This window comes from Brassica napus, chromosome A5 (genome assembly GCF_020379485.1).
Source record: "Brassica napus cultivar Da-Ae chromosome A5, Da-Ae, whole genome shotgun sequence".
NCBI lineage: Eukaryota > Viridiplantae > Streptophyta > Magnoliopsida > Brassicales > Brassicaceae > Brassica > Brassica napus.
The window spans coordinates 27,415,755-27,438,893 of NC_063438.1; the positions used below are offsets into that span (position 1 = coordinate 27,415,755).

Below are 23,139 nucleotides of genomic sequence, written 5' to 3' on the forward strand. Positions count from 1 at the left end.
TGAGTGGGAGAAAGTTGGTGTAGTAACTTGTAGTTTAAAAAGAAAATTCAAGATCTTCGGATAAATCAGATCTCTCTGGTTTTGGCATGAATCTAACAAGAGCTGAGGAGAGAGAGAGACAGAGAGAAAGGAAAGAGAAGCAAATCAGAATAAATGAATTGGAGAGAGAAGAAGACTTTGAAGTTCAAAAATCAAAACCTTCCCTCCAAAATCCTCGGCAAACACAAACCTATGGCCATGTAATATTTTTTTTTTAAAATAAAAGTTTTGAGATTTATGATTCAAGTGGAATATAGTATGTACTATTAACACGGTTTGTGATCCAAGTGGAATATGTGCATCAATCAATAGATAATGACAAATGTGACAAAGAACGGTTTAAATTTGTTGTTATGGTAGGTTGCTCCCAAAAAAAAATGTTATGGTAAAAATGTGATATGTTAGTTTATTATATTGAATTAGATAGAGCTAAACTTGTGATTAAGGGACATGTGTGTGGATGGGGAAAGAGACAATAGAGATGCCATGGTGGTAGACAAAAACAAAGACCGAAACTGATCTCATTGTAGATCGTTGCTGTATATCCATTAGATCTCTGCCTCGTGTTCTATATTATTAACTGAAGTTTGCTTTTCAACGCCTTATGAACTCATTCATCATGGTCATGTGATCACTGATCATCCTCTTCCAAACTTTGTCAGCTAGAAGTTTTCCTCTCCCGTTATCATGGACTCTAGGTAATGGTCTTATGTAATGGACCTGGAATAGTAAGTCATTGGGCTAGGCCCATTAAAAACTAATAGTAGAGGATTTAATATGATTCCCCATCTGAATTGAATAGGGTTTTAAAAGTCAGTGTGATTTGGTTCTTGTGTATGGTGTTGCAGTTTGTGACCAAAAAAAAGTGTATGGTGTTGCAGTGATCATTTTCAAACGATCTCTTCAGTATTGGAGAATCAATACACACCGTGTGGCAGTTCATTGAAAACCTTACCATTATTTCGTTGTTTGTGTAACTGTATTCTGCACTATTAGTAACAAGTGTCCTTTTCCTTGAGGAACCTACTGATGTAGTAATTTTTATTCACATGACTCATCTATGAAATTCGCTTTTGAGCTTATATGCCTCCTCGCTAGTATGAATCCAACCGCTGGATATAGAAAATGAAAGCTATCACTCATCAACACTAAAATCACGGTTTTTGGAGAGACAATAAAGTCATGATCAATGAGTGAAAAAGTTTCACCATCAGTCGTGAACTTTTAGCTTCGTATAGAGATTGAGACCATTGGATTCAAGAACATGATAAGTCAACAATTTCGGATGTAGAGAAGCTGGTATATCCCTTATATATTAAAAGAGAAGCATTGTAATAAATGCATTCACATTATAATAGACACGTGTCAGTCTCACAATGATTTGATAATAAATATGCTAACGCGTTCACACTATAATCATAAATGTGTTCATACTATGTATTTTGTGTTTTTTAAATATAAAACTCACATACATGGTTCCAATAAAACTCTGAATTTTTCGGTTCGAATAAAAATAGATAACGAATCAAAAACCAAACTATATATATATTATTTTTATATTTACGGATAAAGTTGAGTAAAATATTCATAAATTTTGATTCGATTCGTTATCCGTTTTGATTTGAACAAAAAAAATTGGATATATTTGAAACTCTACGAAACAAATCAAATACTAAAATACAATATCCAAAAAAGAAGCAAATCACAAATACCAATATTTTTAGGAACATATATCTAATTCGATATGTTATATGCACATATATACATATATGTAAAAAATTATATATATGTTATATATATTATACTTTATATCATTTTTAAAATATTTTTATGAATTAAATTTATTATATTAGGTACTAGAATTTAAAAGGTTATATAATGTTTTATTATTGTAATAAAATGTTATTATTAAATTATTTTAAAATTTTATTTTATTTACGAATCAAATCAGATATTCTTTAAAATTTTAAAATATTTCGGATATCCGAGTCACCGAATATCTAGGTGGTTAAATATCGAATCGACAATAATGCTTTCAAATACCCAGATATTTGATATGTGCCCATCCCTATTTACGAATATATTTTTATTTTCTTTATATGAAAAATGACTAATGTCAAGATCTTTTTTATTTTAAATTAATTTTAATTTTATCTTTCATATATTATTTTGAACAAAAATGTCATTTAATATTAATTAACAATATCTTTATATATTTTTCAACTATTTTTATATACTTTTTACATAAACATACATGTGCACCTTGATGTGAGCACCTTCTAACTAAGTATTAAGTTATTAACCACAGCTGAAATATCTAATTTTTTTGAAAGTTGAAATATTTTTTCTTAATGTTTCTTTCACTACCGACCAAATTGTAGTGAATTGATTTATCTTAATAATATTCTTTTCTATTTCTTAAACTATTATCTGTTTAAAAACTCTAATATGAAACTATTAGTTCGACATAACGACTATCTAAAATTCATAATATGAAAATAAACAAATAATAACATTTTAATTGAATAAACTAAAATGAATATTAATTTAAAATCATAGTTATATTTTAGAAGATTAAAAACAAAAAAAAATGTAAAACCTAACCAATATCCAGATTAAACAAATTTAATGTTTTTCTATTAAAAATAACGAAACTAATAATCATATCCCGCGCAAGGAGCGGGTTATTACCTAGTAGTATTGTATTAGTTAAAAAACATTGACCTAAAACCTAAAAGGCAAAAGCCGTCATTGGTTCGGTCGGCTGCGTTTGGGGTCCAATGGTAAGTGTTAAACAAAGAGACAAAATATCAGATCATGTCCAAAAGTTCTGATGGGTCGAATTTAAGGGTCAACGTGTATACACTGAGAATGACACTTAATTTGCCGATGCTATGAGAAAATGACCACTCCTCCATAATGTTGGGGGCGTTTTGGGTATTAATGATGATCCTTGCTATTACAAAAGGGATCCCAAATATGGCAAAACATATTGACATGCCTAAGATTCACATAGATTATTGTCGATTATGTAAATGACTTAAATCTTAATGCACAAAAACATTACATTTGTTACGCGGACAAAGTCCATACTAGTTATCAAGATTGAAAAGCTACTTTTAATAGAAACGAAAAAAAATTAAAAAGCAAAATGAATATCAGATTTAAAACTGTATAAATACAAATATAAATTATTTATTCTTATAATCAATATATGAATCTTAAAATGTGTATTTATTTCTTTTTTGAAAAATGAATCTTAAAATGTGTATTTATTTCAATCGTATTTTCTTTCAAAATAGTATTTTTTGCGTTTGTTCACAATACATTATCAACAATATGCAAGCAAATTGTACCCCAAAAGAAACAATATGCAAGCAAACACTTTGTTTTGTTTATTATTTTTGGCATCTTCAACGGAGGCTTGGCTTGAGTTTGCATGTATTGTAGCATCTCCCTAATCTCAATTTAGAATGTTATAGAAGCACGAGGATAATTATATCATCAGAACGCGGTGTAAGTGTAAGAGGTGAGAAAGTGGTGGGTGGTCCTTGAGCCTTGAAGGAATCAAAGAAGACATCTCATACTTGGGGACCCTCATACTTGACCCCAATTATTATGCCACCTTCTCTCTCACGTCTCCATCCGTTCTAGTTGTCATCTCTCTTTTTCTTGAGGTTCACCTCTTCAAACGTGTCACCTCTTTAATGGCCTTTCATCTTATAATTGTTTACGTGATCTGTATTCCCGATTTGTAGCCATAAACACATCATATTTTTCTATCAAGCTATCAAGCATCACTTAAGAGTGTTATCAACATTTCAACAACAACAACAAATTATAATCAGCGTCTTATTTTTTGCCCTAATAGGCTAATAAGTTGGATCTTCATTCCATAGTATTAGATAATTACAACATAAATCATAGTTGATCATTGCAAAATAATTTTGAAGCGTGTATAAAGTCGCCGTTTATCCGTCCTCAATAGTGTTTTTAATGGTTAACATGCAAAAATGGATAAAGATCAGACACTTTAATTACTATATAAAATTCTTGCTCTGACACCTATTTAATCAGTATATAGACGTAGCTCCGATAAATTACGAGTTGATTTCATAACTTTTTCTAATTAATTAATTGCTCTAATATTGTTAGCAATCATAGGTCACCACTAGAAAAATACCACATTCTTGTTTGGCCTTCGGCGGAAGATGTCACATTATTACTAAGTCGACGAAATAGACAAAACATGATATATGCACTCATTTTGTTTAAATGTAGGACACACGAAAGTCTATTTTAACTTATTATCATTTCATATGAAATTTTAAAATTTTCCATAAAAGAGAAAATAAAAAGCTGTTCGAGAAGAAACTAAATTCAGATAAAGAGGTTCTCACATGCGACGCACTTTGAACAAAAGAGTCGGACCGTAGGGTCTGCATGCACATGCCTTCTCGTAGACATTTATACTTTATTTTTTTAATTTTTTGCATATAGCTTATGATACCAAAGTAAATTTTCTTAACCAATATATTGATTGGGTGAATGAGAGCCACTGATTGTATACTTTCTATTTTTCTAAAACATATCTTGAAATTTCAAGAATAAATTTACCGCTCAAACTTATGAAATAACACCAAAACACTTAAAACAACAACAAAAATAGGCAATATTTTCGTCCAATTAATTAATTTTGACTTTTGTTTCAATGGCAAACAATTGATAAATAATGAGGCATTCGGATAATAAATTCGTAGAAAAATTAATCGAAACAAATACTATTACACACATCGGCTCATGCACTCAGTTTATCAGACGGCTGAAACTCGGACAGAATTTTCGATAGAGCTGTCATGGCTCGGACTTGCATTTCCAACGCCGCTATGTAATCAGCCGTCTCGTCCAAAAGCTCCGGCAACGCTGTTCTCCGGCAACCTGGCACCAAACCACCCAACACTCGGACCCGATTTCCCACCACCGACAACTTCCTCCTCCCACCTCCACCTCCCCTGACCGCCGACGCCGGCTTTGTATTCTTGTGTCGCCGCAGACTCCTCCCGAGTCTACTAACCAATATGGCTCGGCTCCACCGAGTCGTACCACGAGCTGTAGCCGCTAGCACTTTGTCGGCCGTGTCTCGGACCGTTGTGCTCCGACGCGATCGCTGGAGAGCGTCGTAGAGCTTTAAGGAATATACCTTCTGCGCCGCCGTACCTCCCCACCTCCGACTAATATGGCTCGCCGGGCCCTCTGAACTTCTTCTTGATCTACGAAGAGCCTCCAGTAACTTTGGAGCGAAAACTCTTTGACCTCTTTGAGCCGTTACCAATCTCCGGCGAAAAGGAACGGTTTCAGTTCCTTCTAACTCCGGCCACGTCGATGGATTCGTTCCAGACATTCACAAGAACTCTAACAACACCACAAAAGAACGTTATTGACGTTTTTTCTTTTGTTCAAGAAAGTTTATATTATGGCTTTAGCAAAAAAGAAAGATTTATATTATGGAACCGTCGGAGAAACAAGCCGAGCTCGTTCTTATTTTGATAATGATTCAGAGTTGTTGAAGGGATCTCTATATATAATAAACATCTGCGAGAGGCCATTCTCAATGCAATTATTTTCTATATTTATTTGTTAATTTTCTTTTGTCCTTTTCGAATTATATACCATGATTCAGATTACTTTTTCTTAAATCATTCTACCTCTATTTCACGTTGGTCAATTATGATTTACCTGGTGAATGAAAAATCAGTTTCCTATACTAAATTCAATACGTTTTCTAGGTTGAAAAACATAATCACAGAAACAAAAAGACCATTTTTATCTGTTTGACGGCTGACAAAAATATCTATAGTCATTGTGATATTAGATATTTTTACACAGAGACTAAAACATTTATGCTTTTGCATACCTATTTATGATGGTGAGCGGCGTAAATTTGTATTATGACGTGGAATTATTGAATTTGTAGAATTTTAATTATAAAAAGACAACATTGGCGATGGAATATATGGTAGAGTTTTATATTTTTATATAATAGTGTGGAGGGCAATGATTGGTAGCAATATAACCAATAGATAGGAACACGTAGCTATAAAACAAAACTTAACATAAAGAAACAACAACAATTTGGAAAAGAATTGGAAAAAGAGAAGATGCATGTGATGTTGTTTTCTTTCACGACCTCCTCACCTTAGGTTTAGTATTGTGGCTATTTATCATCCACAAAAATTTCACTCACGGTTTCTCTATATTTAAATTTGATTCTTTTCAATATTTGGTGTTTTGTGAAACATATAACATGTTCTTTATTCTTTCTCTTCTTTGAAAAAAAAATAACTTGATTAAAAGTTGATTTTTTCGAAAACATGAAATTTTGATTTTGGATTGCACCTGTCAATCGGTCTATAAGCAAAAAGACGAATTGTGTATATGCCTACTACATAACATAATGTTTTTCTTAAAATGTATATTTTATATCCGTCCATATGAAGAAATTACTAATATCATGCTACAACAAAAGAGGACACACATAAATGGAAAACCGACCATGCATTTGGTTTGTTCACCACTCCGACCAGCTCATTAGCATCAATGGGTAAAATAATGTGGCTCATTTTATGTGTGTACTAAAAAAAAATACTAGTCTTCTCGGCGTGCCATGCAATGTATTATGTACTAGTAAATTTTCTTAAGTATCTATATCACAATAGATTTAAAACCATAGAGAAAATAATTTATACATGAACAAACAAGAAAACATTCTAAGGAAAAGAGTTAGACTGTGTTACAAAAAAAAAAAAGTTAAGACTTGTCGAATTTGGGCAAAACACAGGAAAAATTTAGTCGGCAGATGTATGTAATTGAAGCTGTTAAATTAAACTAATAAAACGAATTAAGAAACAAAAGTATCTAATTTGCAATACAAATGTGGGGTGTTTGTCAATAAAAGGTGAGTAATGACAGAGAGATTTGCCTCCTTGCGTCAGACACGCTTTAATATAATCTTCTTAATTTTTCCCTTTTTTGGTTGTTTATTATTCACAAATCAAATGATTAGTTGTTATCCTCATTGATTATTTGTTATACTTATCCCCCGTTTATATTACTACTAATGATGACAATGGTTTGTTTCAAAGACGAAAGAAATACTACCAGAGTATCATTATCCAATGTTTCTTAAGGCGGGGTTATTAGGAGAATATAGAAAACTGTTTCTTACATTCCTCTAAGAACCCTGCCTTAAGAAACCATGGATGATGATGAACTGTTTTATTTAAAATAGAAAACAAGTGTCAACATAAAACCCATGATAAATTGACCCAAACTCTAACCGGTCCGGTATGGTTTGACGACAATATAAAAACATGAACATACAAAGAAACGACGTCGTCACTATATTTTCCATTTTTGGGGTTTCCCTTATTTTTTCAAATTTCGTTTTTAATACCTTGGAAGTGGAGTTTACGATACTCATGGGCATATTGTCTGAAACCCAAAAACCGAATTCGAACCGAACTAAAAAACCGAGAACCCGAATTATTTATAATAAAGTTTTATTTTGGATTTTATAAAAAAATAGAAATCCGACCCGAACATGAGGTTATCCGAATCGAACCGGTCCGAAAAATGTCTGGTTCCTAACATTTCAACCTGAATAACTCAGAAATCGAATAAATCGAACCGATCCGAACCGAAAATCCGAATGCCTAGCACTAGTTTATGACACACCAAGGCTCAGATACACATTCGCACAGTATCTTGTCTCTCAGGCAAACAACCCTAACCCTAAATTCCCGAACTTGACTACTCAAGATCATCCTCTCCCGTCATGCTGAAGCTCCTCACTTCAACCGCTTACGGTGGCCATCACGTAAACCCGATTAAGAGCCCACTGTTCAAGACACTGAGTCAGCTTACCGGATCAAACCGGAGTTCACTCGAATTGGGTTGCCATGCTTTCTGCTCCAGTCAAAGTGACTATGCAGCCGATTCCAAGGCAGCTAAGTCGGATTCCGACACCAAATCGTCGTCAGGGGTTGTTTCAAAGGTCCCTAAGCTCGACGATTATCAAACGGTTTGTAGAAATCTTTACTTAAAGTTCACTTTTCTTAGTTTCATTAGTCATGTAAAGGTAGAACCAGCTTTTGATAGCATTACCATTCTCTCGGCTCTGTTTATGTTGTTTAATTTCCAGGTTATAGCATTGCCGATGCTTAACAAGTCTCATCAGAGTGTTGTGACGTGCCTTATAAGCCAGAAGATGTGCCAATCTGACACTGATGATGGAGTTTTTCGCTTTCCTTTTCAATCTAGTGATCATAAATTTTAATTAATGTCCGCGTTTACAAAATCCTTATTGTAATATTTTTATTATATCAAATTAATTAGTAAATCGTGGAAGGAATGGGAGAACTTGCTTTATTTCATGGATCCTAATTACACCCGGAATACAATCTAACAAAATATTGTAAAATAAAATAATGATAATTAAGAAAAACGTGTATTATATTCTCTAAGCAAGGCAATATCTGTAATTTAAATTATTGGTAACTTTAATAAAACTCTTGGTTTCAAATTTCAATATACTTAGGGAATATTGAATTATTTATCAACAAACTATTTGGTTTCAGTTTATTCAGTTAAAAATAAATATTATACGTATAGATATATGTCCTTGACAAAAAAAAATATATGGATATATATATAGCGAGGCATATCTGAATACGCTGTGAGAAAGCGTGTTCTTGAGATATCTCATTCGATGATGAATGGATGGGGAGAAGAATCTCAAGGTGGCCCTTGCCAAATAACTCCAGAGGTATCTCTACTTACTTTGCTCTTCCTATGCATTATTACTATATGTTTCTGCTTGATTATTGTCGTCTCCTCATGTTTTATGATCTGCTATGTCTCTCGTACTCTATCTTTGTTCTTCTATGCAGCGTTTTCAGATATATTTTATGATTTTTCCCTGATCTGGAGGACAGTCAGGATTTAGGTTTCAAATTATTACATATTATTTTTTTACTAAAATATTACAAATTTGTTTTCTAATCTAAGTTATTGGTTTTGTATATGGCCTTTATGTGCACTCACAACAATTTTTTTTGCAACTTCTGATAGACTTTAACTTTTCTATAACAGATGGCTAATAATTTCCCTGATGAATTCCATGGAGCAACACCGATCTGGTTTGGAGGTTTGGGAGGCGAAGACACCCTGGTCCAAGAGGTATGTAACTTTTCTATATGAACTGAGGTTTGTAGTTTAGTCATCTTTATCAAATCCGATTGAGAGAGACTCATCCAAACTTATCAAATCTAGTTTCGATGTTATCTCTTAATAGAATATTGAACAAGATTACTCTTGTATATCTTGTGTTTATTTAATTATATTATTATTTTAGTTAGAAACAAAATATTTATTTATCCGTAAATGTAACTTCGTTGTAAACCACTTTCAATCTTTGTGATGATTATTTTTTACAGTTTATTCTTTTAATTATGTATTATCTTCTTTCATATATTCTAACATTAACTTAGAAACTATGTTTTATGGTATATATCTGTCTTACATATTTATCTCAGTTTTTAATATGCTTGTATAAATTTATGATTTACTCTCTATAATTTTTTTTTGTTTTATCTTTTTTTCAGGGTCTATATCCACCTTTAAACTTGACTTACACACCAACTCAGGAACATTTCAACAAAATTGAATCCAAATTTCAAGAAGAAAGGCAAAAGCAACTTTATTCCACAGAGAACACAAAGGCCTTAACGACTCATGAAACTCCTACAACTACTGAAAAACTAAAGGCTATGAATTTCGAAATCTCCAAGATCACAATTGGTGAATGGACTCACAAGTCGGTCTACCCTCATGATCTTATTGCCAAATTCTACTTTGCAAAGAAGAGACTTATGTGGGAGATTCTCGATGAAGATTCAAAACTTAAGAGAAAGATTGAGATGCAATGGTCTGATGTCTTGTCTTTTAGAGCTAGTTTTCCTCCACAAAATGAAACAGGAACACTAGAAGTCGAGGTAGTATACAACACTTCTTATATATATATATATCATATCGTTTACACATTTTATCTCAAATCTTGAGCCTAATGACTGTGAGATGTTTTTTTTCAGTTGGGAAAGTGTCCAACGTTCTTCTTGGAGGTTAATCCACAGCGAGCAAAGCACACTCAATGGAAACAGTTGGATCAAGACTTTACCCCAGGTCAATCTGCTTCTAAATACAGGTTTCATATTCTATATACCTTTGGCCCTTTTATTTTGTTTTAGCACCATATTGAAATCGACTTATTTACAGCCTCATGTTTTAATATATATATATAACAGGAGACATACACTTCAGATTTCCCCTGGAGATCTGAAGATGAACTTGGAGAAGCTTGTGTCCGCCGTTAGCTTCTGGTCAAAACTCGCCAAAGTCAATTTCCCAACTCTACCACAATCTCTTTACTTCGATAATGGAAACAGTAACAACAATGGTAACAGCAACTTGTGTCCCAACGGAAACTGCACAACACTTGGCATCAACGGCAATCATCTCTATCCTCAAGGTACTTAACTTTGAACCTTATACGCAAATCATTTTATCTTAGTATATGCATTAAAACAAGATAAAAACGTTTTTATATTATACTTATGTTTGATTTTAGTTATTAGGGTTTAAATTTTATTATTCTGAGAATGGATTAGATTAAGAATTTAGGATACGGTATAATTTAGTCATTTTACTCTTTAGTTAATCATGTTTTAAATTTTTTTATCACTACGTTATTTTGTCATATTTTTATATTTATTCTTTTAAAGGATTTGCCATTTTTATAGGACTTGGTCATGTGCCAGTGGAGAACGTAAACTTCAACATGGCAACTGAGCTCTGCCCGAATAATCAAATGAACCCAATTTTTCAAGACGATCACCAGGATGAAACTATGAGTCAATTACCTGGGATGCAAGTTACACATCCATCATCTCAGCATATCAACATGGGAAGATACATTATTAGCGGGTCACATTTTAACAATCCGATGATCCCAGACGATCGCCACACGAGTAACACAGGTAAGTTACGTGGACCGTATCTACAAGACATCTTAGCTCAAGAAGAAGTGATACAGAACATGAAATGCGTACGTCAGTTTCAGACTAACGGAGGATATTGTAATTGTAATCAGTGCTTCAACAACATCAATGGTTCACTGCCTCCTGATTCGTAGATATTATTAGAGATTTTAGCTTCCTCTGCTTCATCTTCCCTATAAGTTATTTCTCATGTTTTTCTTCTTAAATTTTATTTTTCAGTACCCCTTGGGGTATGTAACTTGAGAACTCTGTTTGGTTAAGCCCTAATTTTGGGAAGATTGTTTTCTTTGTGGACCATTAATTTATAGTGCTTGCAAACACTGATGATTTTTTTCTGAAAAGTATGGAGATGAATTTTGTACAATTTCTCTTTATGTTCAATCCAAATAATTAAATAAAATAACTCAATGTATAATACTAAACATTCCATGTATACATCACAATAATACAACTAAGACTATCATTCTTACAAGTATAACTTACAAGTTGGATTTTTTTGTGGCACAATGGGTATACTACTACTACTATCATCACCATTATCCATGTATTCTCTTTGATCTATAATCTTACAAGTTGGGATGTTTTTTGTGGCACAATGGGTCTACTCCAATCCTCACCAGTATCCATGTATTCTCTTTTGATCAGTAAGTCAAGTGTGTCACACCATATCATGGTCTTTAGTCATGTTAGTATTTGACTAAAGACAACTTACAAGAGTAAAAGAACATAATGCACCGAAAGTCAGATGCATTCTCTAACCTTATTTTGTCACTCATCTCAGATCACAGAGTTAACTGTAGCCAGTAGAAAATATGTTTATATGTAACCGTAACGTTTTTGTCATAGGCTCTAAAAGAGAGTTAAAAAGAAACAAACTGCTTTTCTTTAGTCACAATGAAACAAACGATACCGTTATGCGATGTTAGATTACAACGTCTAAAGCTTTTCGGATCAAAAACGTTACAACATAAGAGGCATAAAATGATTGAATGAAGATCATCATGATTTTTTGGAAGATCCAAAGCCCCCAAATCCCATCAGCTCTGCAACCTCGGGATCCATCTCAGGCTCCTCCTCTATCACCTTCCCTTTCTGAATCCAGAAATTCACAAGTCAAGTTTCCAAAAGCCAATCATAATAGCCAATCAAAGAAGTAACAAAAAAACAAAGAGTGAGCTCAAGGAGACATCTATATATATATATATATATATGAAAACTTGCCTTCTTCTCCTTCTTTTTCTCCCTCCGCTGCCGTTTATGTTCCTCCTCTTCTTCTTGCTGTTTCCGGATCCGTTCGTCCAGGTCTATTCCCAGTTCATGATCATATTCAGTTATCCAAAATCTACTACACAGACTAAACTAAGAGATGGGTTCTTCTCAGAGGTCTTCTTACCTTGTTCTGAGAAAGTTCCTGGCGTTTTCCGTTTCTTTAACACCTCAAACCGCTCCTGGACCTAATGCATTCAAACAAGAACCACTTTATGTCATATGTGAAACCCCATGAAAGCATTATATACAATGTATGTGAGAGAAAAAAAAGTTTACCTGTTCAAGAGACGATCTCTCCACCCGCATAGACATTCCCAACGCTCTTTGATCTGTATGAAACAAAAACAAAACCGACTACTTCAGTACAAACTGCAAACAGGCTGAATATTCCATCCAACAATTTTTAGTGGCTTCAGAGTTAAGAATGAATCTGAGTAAAGAGGCACCACGTACGTTTTTTCCCATTAATGTGATCCAAGTAGTTAGCTGAATCTTTAACAACACAGTCACAAACGCGACAGAAATAACCAGCCTGTGTGAAGAATACAAAGATTCATTAGCATATAACAACGTGGATTGCTTAAAGCTCATGTACGCGAGAATGAAGCTAGAAACAGCCATTACCTGCTGACTTAGAGGCGCTACCGGTGTAACAACCTGTTGATACAAACAACCAGAACATTAGAATATCGAGAAGCCCTCAAAAGTTGCGCAAAATTTTCCAAATCAGAACTAAATTGATAACCAAACCAACTAATTTTGATTCAGCTCATTTATATATAAAAAACACTTTTGCAATAACCAATTCAAACATCAATACCGTCCCTATAACAGTAAACAAGGTAGTTGCTAATCATTCACAAACCTTCATCTGTTTTCATGGAATATAAGAAGTGAGCTACCAAACTTGTATCCAAACAAAACACCAGCTACTACTCTCAACAAGGATCAATACAAGTTTAACACATCCCAAGTCAAAAAAACCTCTTAGAGTGGGACTCCTCATGTAAAAGAGACACGTAGCTCAGCTAAGTAGTAGACTCTCGTCCATAACAACTCTATCTTACAGTAAAACAAAAGCTAAGCTTGCAAACTTCTACTCAATCCAATAAAAGAGGGCTAAGAGAGAGATGAAACTGACCTGGGTCTTGCCGAGACGAGACTCTAAGTCTACATGATAATCTCTATGCTTCAAAGGAGCTCTTTGCACAGGAGGACCTTTAGCTGCCAAAAACAACAGATCTCAAAAAAAAAAATTAAAACTTTAATCAGAGAAGTAAAACCCTACGCTGAGATTTAGACCGATCCGCCTCCTGCAATCCACAAACAAAACCCCTTTTTCAATAAAATTGAACAAATCAGAGATTTAAAAATCTAAACTTTGGGAGAAAGAACCCTAAACCTTCTCTTCGCGTTTACGTGCACGTTCTCGATACTCTTCCGTATCGAACTTCTTTCTGAACGTGTTATCAACCCCTGGAGTCTACACAATCGAACCAAACACACACACAAAATCAATCTCAGAATCGTATCGTTACCCTAGAATCCTAAGCAGAGGATGAAGCATAAGCTTACGGTGTTGCTAGAAGCCATTGGAGAAGACGATGAATGAGAGGAAGCACTGGTGATGATTCGAATTGATGAAGAAACATATAGAAAGGCAGAGACAACGGTGAAGTTAGTTTCTGTGTTAACGTAATGGGTAACCGACGTAGGGTGTTTGGTCTAGTGGTATGATTCTCGCTTCGGGTGCGAGAGGTCCCGAGTTCGATTCTCGGAACACCCCTTAATGTTTTTTTTAATCTTTTCTCTTTCACATAGACGACTTCCCGTTCTCGGATTGTGAGCTGGAACTCCATGCTGTTCTAATTTCCCATAAGCTTTTACAGAAACGCCTTCCCGTTTTCGTCGTTTGAACTAGTACTTCATGCCGTTCTTCTCACTTCCCCTGCACCATATGACTCTTGTCGTGTGCTTTAGGCGACATGACCTGAACTAGTGGTATGATTTGGGTGCGAGAGGTCCCAAGTTCGGTTCTACTGACGTCCGTCTCATAAAGTTTTATATTTTTTTAAGTCCACTTTCAGAGAGACGCCTTCGTGTTCTCGCATTATAAACTAGAACTCCATGCTGTCTCTAAGTTCCCCTGCATATTTATATGACTTCTGCTTAGGAGCCATCACCTGAACAAAGGATGTTTAAAAACTATTTGCTACTTGAGAGAGATGTTCAGTGAATGATATTATTTCTATTAATAGAAACAATTCTTTCTAGAAGAAGACAACCAGGTCGTTAATAACTTAATAACACAAGAGAAGATCATTAACTAACTCATCAACTAAATCAGACAAAATCTCTTCTTCAATCTCACTCCCTTCTTCGTACGCCTCTCTCTTGTAATCAAGCCATCTCCCTTCAAAGCTACTCATCTCACTGTCAACCAGCTCATCCACCATCATCATCTCCCTCATCTTCTTCAACCTCCCAATCTCTCTCTTCACTTCCTCAGCTAAAACCTCTTTCCTTCCAAACAAAAACGATCCTCTGCAGCTTCCCATGAACATCTTCTCGCATTTGAGTGTCAAGCACTCGTTCACAAACTCAAACAGCGTTTTTCTCTCTAGGTTTCCACGTGGATCTCTCTTGGATTCGAGTTCGTCGAAGAGGCTCCAAGGTAATATATTAGTAGCCATCCCCAAGGAGATTTCTTTCACCATCAGTTGGTTAGAGGATATGATCTCGGTTATGTACTCTAGCTCCCAGTCACGATGGCCTTCTTCTTCAGCTTCTGCTAAAGTAACTGATTCTGAGAGTTTTGTTTCTTCAATCTCATTGTGTGAATTTGAGCCTTGGAGATCCTCAGCTTCTGTTCCAAAGCTGTTTACTTCCAGCTCTTCTGCCTGTATCAAAGTTTCAAAGATCAGTGGGAAGCTACTAAGAGATTTGTGCAAAGAGATGCATGACTAACCTGAAATTTTCGGTTATTGTAGAAAGAAGTACAGTCAGAAACAGATTCATTCTCTGACGAAACTTTATCAAGATCATCTGATGGCAATGATATAGTTCCATTCACCCAATCCTTTGAAATGGAGCCTGAAGACTCTCCCTCTTGTGTAAGGCTACTGCTAGATGACTCAATCTTAGAGGTTAGCTCTCTAAGCTTTTGTTCCAACAGAATGTTTAGAGAATCACCATTGATTGCACTCAAACTAAGTGCAGAATCTCTTTCTTGATCGGTGGTCCTTTTAGTGGATGATATGCCCTTGATAGGGGATGAGAAAGTGAATGAAATCACATCCATCTCCTTCTTCCTATCACCTTCAACACTGATGTTGCATTTCTTCAACTTCTCACCCCTTTTGATCAGTTTCTCACTGATCACTCCAGGCTCTTGCAACCCATTTGCCGGTTTTTTGTTGCGAGGAAGATTCTTTTTAGGACCAGGCTTTTTAGATGAAGTTCCGCTTTCCACCAACACCTTGTTTACAACTTTGTTCATCACTTTGCTGCCTTTCTGTTTTGTAACAGACGTCACAGCTAATTGGTTCTGTTTCTGGTTATTTTGCTTAGCCAGAGCTTTCCCAGTGCTGCTAGCAGAAGATTCTTTTGGATCCTTTTTAACTATGCGGTTCTTGGTTTGTACCTTCTCCTTTTGAACTCTGTTGCTAGTTGAAGACGTTGAGCTCTCTTGCTTGTGAATAGTATTGGTCTTTGTGTGTGCAGATACAGAAGGCGGCTTCACTCTACTGGTTTTGCCCAATAACTTATTTGCCTCCTGTGTCTTGAGTGATGATGATTCGTTCTTCCCTCTTAAATACTTATTATTGTTGCGGCTACCATTAGAGATTTGTGGAGTTTGTTTGTTCTGTGGAGCTTCTAGCTTCTCTCTCAAATCTCTGATCCTCATTGGAATCGATGAAGAAGCCTCAGATGATGATGAAAAACGTGCTTTAGCAGCAGCTATCCGAGCACTTGGCTCGATCATTCTCGAAGCTGCTTCCATAACTTGAGCAGGGTTCCTGGACTGAACAAAACCAGGACTCCGGATGGGCGACAGGAGCCTGTTGTGAGTGACGGAGATTGGTTTAGCCGACTTTGGAGGCAACGTTTCGGTTTGAAAGCGGTTAATAGGTAACCGGTGAGACTCGTTGTTATTCGTTTTTGAATCCAAATGATCCCAAGAAACGCCATCATAGTGACTGCGGAGGTTCACATAGCCCAAACTCTCGTACGCATCCCATGTGCTTGCCTTGCGTGAGGAACTGAGGAAGAACGGATCAAAATCAGGATTAGACCGAGGTTGTTCCAGGGAGTTTGGTACGGGTAGAGACTCCAAACCCATGAGCCTGGCGACCACACTCGGGGCTCTAGACCCTTGTCTATCATCGCTGGTGACAGTGGATGTAGAGCAGCTAGAGTCCCTTCTTGGACTGTAAGTTACACTCTTTCCTGTCTCCTCAAGCTCAATCTGTTAAAAAACAAAAGATCAGATCAAAGACTATTGCTTTCTGTATTCACTAGAGTAAAAAAAGGGAACTGAGAATGCTTACAGATGGGGATGATGACTTTGAGGGGTTTTGAGCATTTTGTTTCTCTTGCTTTGATGCTTCTGATACAGAAAAAAAAAAAGAAAACAAGACTTTGAGTCTACTAAACAAGAAGCCAAAGTAGATTAAATAAAGAACTTTAGTGCATTGTCATCCACACATATATATACATAGGACTATGCATCAAAGTAGCAACCATTTTACACTTAACAAAAGACAATTGGTAAGAACTGATAAAGAGTGACTTTTGGTTGTGGAGACATTATTACCGGAGGGTCCAGAGGTGGTGGTGGTAGAGGAGAGAAGCTTCTTTCTGGATTTACCAGACCAATCAAAGAGAGTTAAAAAGCCTCCTCTGGATCGTTTCCTCTCAACAGCCTCCGTTTCTATCATCTCTACACATCACACCAATTGAATTAAATTACTTACTTATTAGGGAATGCATCATTTCAGACATAAGGACAAAAAAAGGACCAAACTTTAGACAGTAACAGGATAAAAAAACAGGAATACAGACAAAACAAATGATTCATAAGACCAAACAAAACAAAACAAAGATTAGAATTTGAGCAGAATGGTACCGAATTCGAAATTTTCAGGAAATAATGTAGGCGCTGAGACGAAGACCCAGAAGCCTCGCGGAGCTAGAACTGAACAATGAAGCCCTAAAATCAATTAAAGTCTGTAACTTTATCTCTCTCTCTCCTATAAAAGCGCAATTGGGAAAAATCACGAACAAATCGATGGAAGTTGGGTTTTTTGAGAAATGGGTCGGAGGAAGAAGCTAGAACAGGGAAGAGAGTGAGGAAGAGAAGAGAAAAGATTTGTCGATTTGGGATTCTGGGATTAGAGAAGGGGGAGAGAGAGACGTAAAGGAGAAGCAGCGGGGAGAGCGCTTGTGAAGAAAAATTAAAACGATGCAGTGTGTGTGTGAATTGATGTGACGTCTTTGAGTGAGTTAACTTTGAATTTTCCCCTCTTTCTCACTCCACCTCTGGAATATTTAATGTTAACATTGTTTTCTGTATTAAAAGTCAAGACTTTTTTAGAGATATGATGATTTTTTTTTTCTTTTTGGCTTACGGATGAGAGTTTTTAATGTTTCCTTGGAACAGTACGTATTGAAATGTTATTATTGAGCTGTCAAAAAAATGTTATTATTGTAAAAAGAGAAAAAGTTATTCAGGAGTATATTAGTGTTGACACTTGTTTGTATTTCATTTTGGAGATTATACGAAGTAAAGTAATACTACTCTTGTTATTCTTTTTGTTAACTAGTATTTCCTCGGTTTCATATGATTTGTAGTTTTAGACTTTACAACACAGATTAATAAAATATTTGATTTTGTATATTTTAGATAAAAACATCATTACCAATACACTTAATCATATTTCAATCAATTAAAAAATAGATTAAAATATAAAATCAATAAATTTTATATTGAAATTATAAAACGATACTTATTTTGAAACAAAAAATTTATCCTATAATGAGAAATAATAAACGGAGGAAACCAATCAGAGTTTAATGTTTATCGGTATAAATGAATTAGTGTTATACTACATGAATTATAAATGCTAAAAATGATTTTGCAGAATCTTACAGCATATAAAAGTTGACTACTGACCAATGAGTCAATGACATAATAGCTGATAAAACTGTTTGGACTGTTATTTATATACACACAAAGTTTAACCCGCGTACTTTTTTACCCAGGTTGAAACCACCAATTAAGAGTTTTGGTACATTTATTGTGTATCTCAGTATGTAACAGGTGAAGCTTTTTTGTTTTTTGTCGTCGTAACAGGTGAATTTAACTCGGATCACATACGCAGGGCATTCAATATTTTTGTCGAGTTTGATTTTGATTTACAGACAAAATAATATTCCAAAGAATGTTGTTAGTGCTGAACGCAATCATCACCCTTCTAAACCACGATAGTAGTATTATAATACGGTCGAAACTTCATTTTACAATTTTCTTTTCAGAAAAGACAAGAGCATTCACGTAAAGTAATATCTTCCTAAATTTTTGTCGGTGTAGAAACCGCAGATACTAAAACGACCTTAATGAACAACCTAGCACTGATGAACGACTTTGCAAGAGGCTCAGGTAATGACAAGCAATTGATTAACGCTTATGAGCGATGTGCGAATAGTTATGGCATAGCGACCAAAGAGCTTGGGGGGAGCTAAAGCGTATCTGAGAAATAGCTCATTCCAACAAGCATTCTACGCTGCTTCCAAAGCACTTGATTATGCTTATGCATGCAAAGATCACTATGGTCAACTGAACAAAACTATACATCCATAACAGGTTAAGTAATCAAAGATGTGACTAAGATTACTTCAGCTCTTTTCACAGTTATCACACGGATGTAAACTGCTTTTACAAATCCTTCGGTCGAATGACTCTCCAAAGTAGTCTAGTAACATCTGTCTTCTGCATTCTGTCTGAAACATTCATTGATTAAGACTTGGTTAATGATAAGAAAAAATCTTAAACATATATAGTAATCACAATAGATAGAAGCTTCAAATAACAGCGTTTGCTGTTCAGTCTTGTGTTTTTTGAGATATTACCTTAAGCTCACAGTATTGCTGCATCTTCTTGGCCTGAGCCATGGCTGACTTGAATCTATCCATGTTTCTGCCTTGTCCATTACGCAGCATGCAGACGACTCTACTAAAATCTTTCTTCTGGTACAAGCAAATGCACTGCGCTTGAAGCCCGTCCCTTCCTGCTCTGCCTGACTCTTGGTAGTAGCTTTCTATCGCCTTCGACAATGTGTTGTGTATAACGAAACGCTGCACAAAAAATTGATTAGAGGAAATGGCAGAAAATTAGTAGCAGACAAACTGCAACAGCTAAGAACAGGCTTGACTTACCACGTCTGCTTTGTCTATCCCCATCCCAAATGCAATGGTCGCACAAACTATACGAACCTCCCCTGTTTGCCATTTCCTCTGAACATCAACTCTCTGTTTCGCAGGCATACCAGCGTGGTAATAAACTGTTTTCACTTTGCATTTCTCGTTCAGAAACTTGGCAACATCAACACATTCGCTTTTGGAGAGACAGTAAACAATCCCAGACTGATCCTTGAACCGGTCTTTTAGCAGCTCTTGCAGCTGTTTGAGTGGCTCCTTGGTCTTGTTGATCACCTCGTACTTTAAATTGGTTCTGTCAAAGCTCATCTTGAGAACCGGAGCCCTGGGGATTCTCAGACTTTTTAGTACGTCCTGTCGTGGGGAGAAAAAATAATTCAAAATGGTGGGAATATTTTCTAAAGTTCAATTAAGAACCGAATCAATGGGAATCCTCAAAGCTCTTAATCTGTAAAAATGAATTTCAAGAGAATCTTGTCATGGTGATGGTTGTTACCTGACAGACTGATTCAGTTGCCGTGGCTGTAAGAGCCATCACAGGAACACGGGGGAAGTTCTGTTTAAGACATCCCAGTTCCCTGTAGTCTGGCCGGAAGTCATGTCCCCATTGGCTGGAAACAAAGAAAAATGTAGGGGTTTTCAGATGCAGACACCCAAAATCGAACAGTTTTTTCTGATGCAAAGTGAGTTTTAACATTTTAATCAAGCGTATTTGACCTACGCTGTTAAATAAAACTACTGACATCCAACAGATTGCAACCAGTTCCAACATGCTCGACCAGTATGCTATAACAAGGTTACCAGAAAATGAATTTGTAGATGTATTATTTCAAGAAAAGAAATTCTCAGGTCGGAGCCAGAAATCTAATTTTGATGTTGAGGTGTTGGTGACGGATAATAAGAGAACAGTCATGTAGATCACAAAATTATAATGTCTGAGAGAAGGATAGAACGATAATATACCTCACGCAATGAGCCTCATCAACCACAAAACCAGCCAGCAGGCCCTGTTGTAAATAGAAAGAGATGTTTAACATTTTTCTTAGAGCTAGAAACTTTTTGATCAATTACGCAACAATAATAAGAATAAAACTCACAAAATACCTTGCGATCTAAGCATCTTAGCGTCTCCAAAAAGGATGAACTTCCAGCGATTTTCTCAGGTGTCACATATAAGAGTTTACATGACGGATTATCACTTCTGCAAACAAAATTTCAATGCACTTATAAGCTTATTTAACACATTCAGATGATTAGATCTACATAGAGAAAATAAATAAATAGATGATGCCTGGGATATCGTGAAAATGAAAGAAATGGTGAGAGGATCCTCACCTGAGCTCTTGTAATACAATTGCTGCTTGGGAAGATGTTTGCTGAGAGTTCAGAAAAGTAGCTGGTACACCGAACTTGAGGTTCAGCGCAACTATCTGATCCTGGATGAGCGATAAGAGAGGAGATATAACTATGGTAACTCCAGCTTTCAGTGTTGCAGGAAGCTGTAAAACCAAAAAACAAACAAAAAGATGAAATTTACTATGCAGCCTGTGGTAAATAATATAAACTAATGGTAATGGGACTAACTATTACTAGACAGAATCCAAATTACTCCTTGATAAACCTAGATGTAGAGGTAAAGGATCATAACCTGGTAACACAAACTTTTTCCCCCTCCCGTCGGCATTAGAACAAAGCAATCCTTCTTTTCCATAGATGCTCTACATGCTTGATGCTGCAGAGGCCGGAACACCTTGTTCCCAAAAATAACCAAGTTTGCGAATTCCAGATCATCCAACGCCTGCAACTCTTCGTAGCTTGGAGTTTCATGGTCCTTGCCTGATGTAGGTACAGAAGGTTTTCTGCCTGAAATCGTTGAAACTGAATCTTCCATGGAATATTCCTTCAAAGCAAAACAATTCATAATTTTCAGTGTAGAGAGATAGCAAACCCAGAAACTGTCAAACTACACCCAAAGTACAATTCTTTTAAGTTTAATCATATGCACCAAACGATCCAAACCCCAAACGAAAGGAAAGCTGAGTCTTTGTGATACAAGCTGTTCTTTCGCAAACCATTGACCTCACAACTAAATTGGTCTGTTTTGTTTGTCCACCTAATAAACTGGTTTCTTAGGACCATGTTCAAGATACAAAAGCAAACTCAATAACAACATCCTCGCAAACTTTCATTCCATGAAAACGAGTATGTAAAACGAGTCTACCATGAAAGTTTCTTATTCATTCACAGGGGTGCAGGGTGTTTTAAAACATAGATATATCTTTCATTCGAATGCAAATGAAGCAGTAATGTCTTTGCCAAACAATGATCAATCTTCCTTCCCAAAACCATGAAACAGTAAACGCAAGGTTGAATCTTTACCATAGATCTCAAAGAGTGACTTCTAGAACCGGCCCTCGTAGCCTTGAACTGCGTATCATCATCATCATCATCATCTTCAAAATCACTAGAAGAATCCAGCTCCATCACGTCAGGTTTATTCTTCGACTCAGGAGAGTCCTCAATGACATGAACTTGGACACTCGACTCACCATCATCAGTCTCGAATCCGTTATCACTAGCATTACCTTTATTAAACATCTCATCCAACGTTCCCTGAGCTTCAGACTCTAAAGCCTGCACGTCATCCCATTCCTCAGTTCCTTCCTCGAAATCAGCCAACGCCGCAATAAAATCGTCCCCACATAACGCAACAGTGATGAAATCTCGACCATCATCACCTTTTTCAAACCAAATTCACAAATAAATATAATTAGAGAAGATGAATTTTCTCTTAATTCCTCATTAAGTTTTGCCGTTTACATTGATCACACACACCTCTTCTTATACAGCTGAGTGTGTGTAACAAACTATTAAACCAGATAACAGAATATTAAACCGGTCGGTTCAGCATACTAAACCGACTAATTTATTTACATATAGCGATTCAGTTCGATTAAAAGCATTGATTAATCAATTTCTCTAGAAATCGGATTTGGTACCGTAGAGATCGACGAATCGATCCAAGCATTTCTTCGCGGACTCTTCGTCGAATCCGAGTCTGGTGGCGAGGCTCAGCAATCGAGCTTTCTCCAGTTCGAGATCCTGACCTTTCATCTTCGAAGACGGATTCTCGACTCCGGTAACAGTGGAAGCTGCGAATTTTTCTTCCCCGGCGGCGATTAGAAATTTAATAAAATGTTGAATTTGTTTTTTAAAGGACTTCAGCGCCAAAAAAAAAAAAAAGCCTCAAAGTGCGTTTTCCCGCCATATTTGAAACGCC

General features: G+C 35.9%; 5 protein-coding genes and 1 non-coding gene across 6 annotated transcripts; 2 read left to right on the forward strand and 4 right to left on the reverse strand.

Annotated features, from left to right (window-relative positions):
* Positions 1 to 4,705: 4,705 nt before the first annotated feature.
* LOC125609124 (transcription factor bHLH150-like) lies at positions 4,706 to 5,647 on the reverse strand. Its single transcript, XM_048780128.1, has one exon. The coding sequence runs from the start codon at positions 5,438 to 5,440 to the stop codon at positions 4,838 to 4,840; it is 603 nt and encodes a 200-aa protein (XP_048636085.1). The 5' UTR covers positions 5,441 to 5,647; the 3' UTR covers positions 4,706 to 4,837.
* A 203-nt stretch (positions 5,648 to 5,850) lies between these two features.
* LOC125609123 lies at positions 5,851 to 11,763 on the forward strand. The gene is made up of 6 exons (XM_048780126.1): positions 5,851 to 8,863; positions 9,190 to 9,276; positions 9,702 to 10,091; positions 10,188 to 10,300; positions 10,401 to 10,624; positions 10,896 to 11,763. Exons 1-6 carry the CDS (start codon positions 8,807 to 8,809, stop codon positions 11,285 to 11,287), a joined length of 1,263 nt encoding a protein of 420 aa, XP_048636083.1. The 5' UTR covers positions 5,851 to 8,806; the 3' UTR covers positions 11,288 to 11,763.
* Positions 11,764 to 12,013: 250 nt separating this feature from the next.
* On the reverse strand, positions 12,014 to 14,135 carry LOC106399335 (zinc finger matrin-type protein 2). Its single transcript, XM_048780127.1, has 10 exons — positions 13,998 to 14,135; positions 13,825 to 13,905; positions 13,711 to 13,735; positions 13,564 to 13,646; positions 13,047 to 13,079; positions 12,876 to 12,954; positions 12,699 to 12,751; positions 12,547 to 12,607; positions 12,375 to 12,457; positions 12,014 to 12,245 (listed from the first exon to the last, which is right to left on the reverse strand). The coding sequence occupies exons 1-10, from the start codon at positions 14,013 to 14,015 to the stop codon at positions 12,153 to 12,155; spliced, it is 609 nt and encodes a 202-aa protein (XP_048636084.1). The 5' UTR covers positions 14,016 to 14,135; the 3' UTR covers positions 12,014 to 12,152.
* Position 14,136: 1 nt separating this feature from the next.
* Positions 14,137 to 14,208, forward strand: TRNAP-CGG. Its single transcript has one exon. It is a non-coding gene; the product is annotated as a tRNA-Pro (tRNA).
* A 442-nt stretch (positions 14,209 to 14,650) lies between these two features.
* Positions 14,651 to 18,124, reverse strand: LOC125609122. Its single transcript, XM_048780124.1, has 5 exons — positions 17,551 to 18,124; positions 17,239 to 17,364; positions 16,973 to 17,031; positions 15,391 to 16,890; positions 14,651 to 15,322 (listed from the first exon to the last, which is right to left on the reverse strand). Exons 2-5 carry the CDS (start codon positions 17,360 to 17,362, stop codon positions 14,723 to 14,725), a joined length of 2,283 nt encoding a protein of 760 aa, XP_048636081.1. The 5' UTR covers positions 17,363 to 17,364; positions 17,551 to 18,124; the 3' UTR covers positions 14,651 to 14,722.
* Positions 18,125 to 18,890: 766 nt separating this feature from the next.
* On the reverse strand, positions 18,891 to 23,052 carry LOC111213576 (ATP-dependent DNA helicase Q-like 1). Its single transcript, XM_048780125.1, has 10 exons — positions 22,859 to 23,052; positions 22,239 to 22,597; positions 21,508 to 21,759; positions 21,195 to 21,358; positions 20,964 to 21,060; positions 20,823 to 20,866; positions 20,356 to 20,470; positions 19,860 to 20,213; positions 19,554 to 19,778; positions 18,891 to 19,424 (listed from the first exon to the last, which is right to left on the reverse strand). Exons 1-10 carry the CDS (start codon positions 22,971 to 22,973, stop codon positions 19,320 to 19,322), a joined length of 1,830 nt encoding a protein of 609 aa, XP_048636082.1. The 5' UTR covers positions 22,974 to 23,052; the 3' UTR covers positions 18,891 to 19,319.
* Between the last annotated feature and the right edge of the window lie 87 nt (positions 23,053 to 23,139).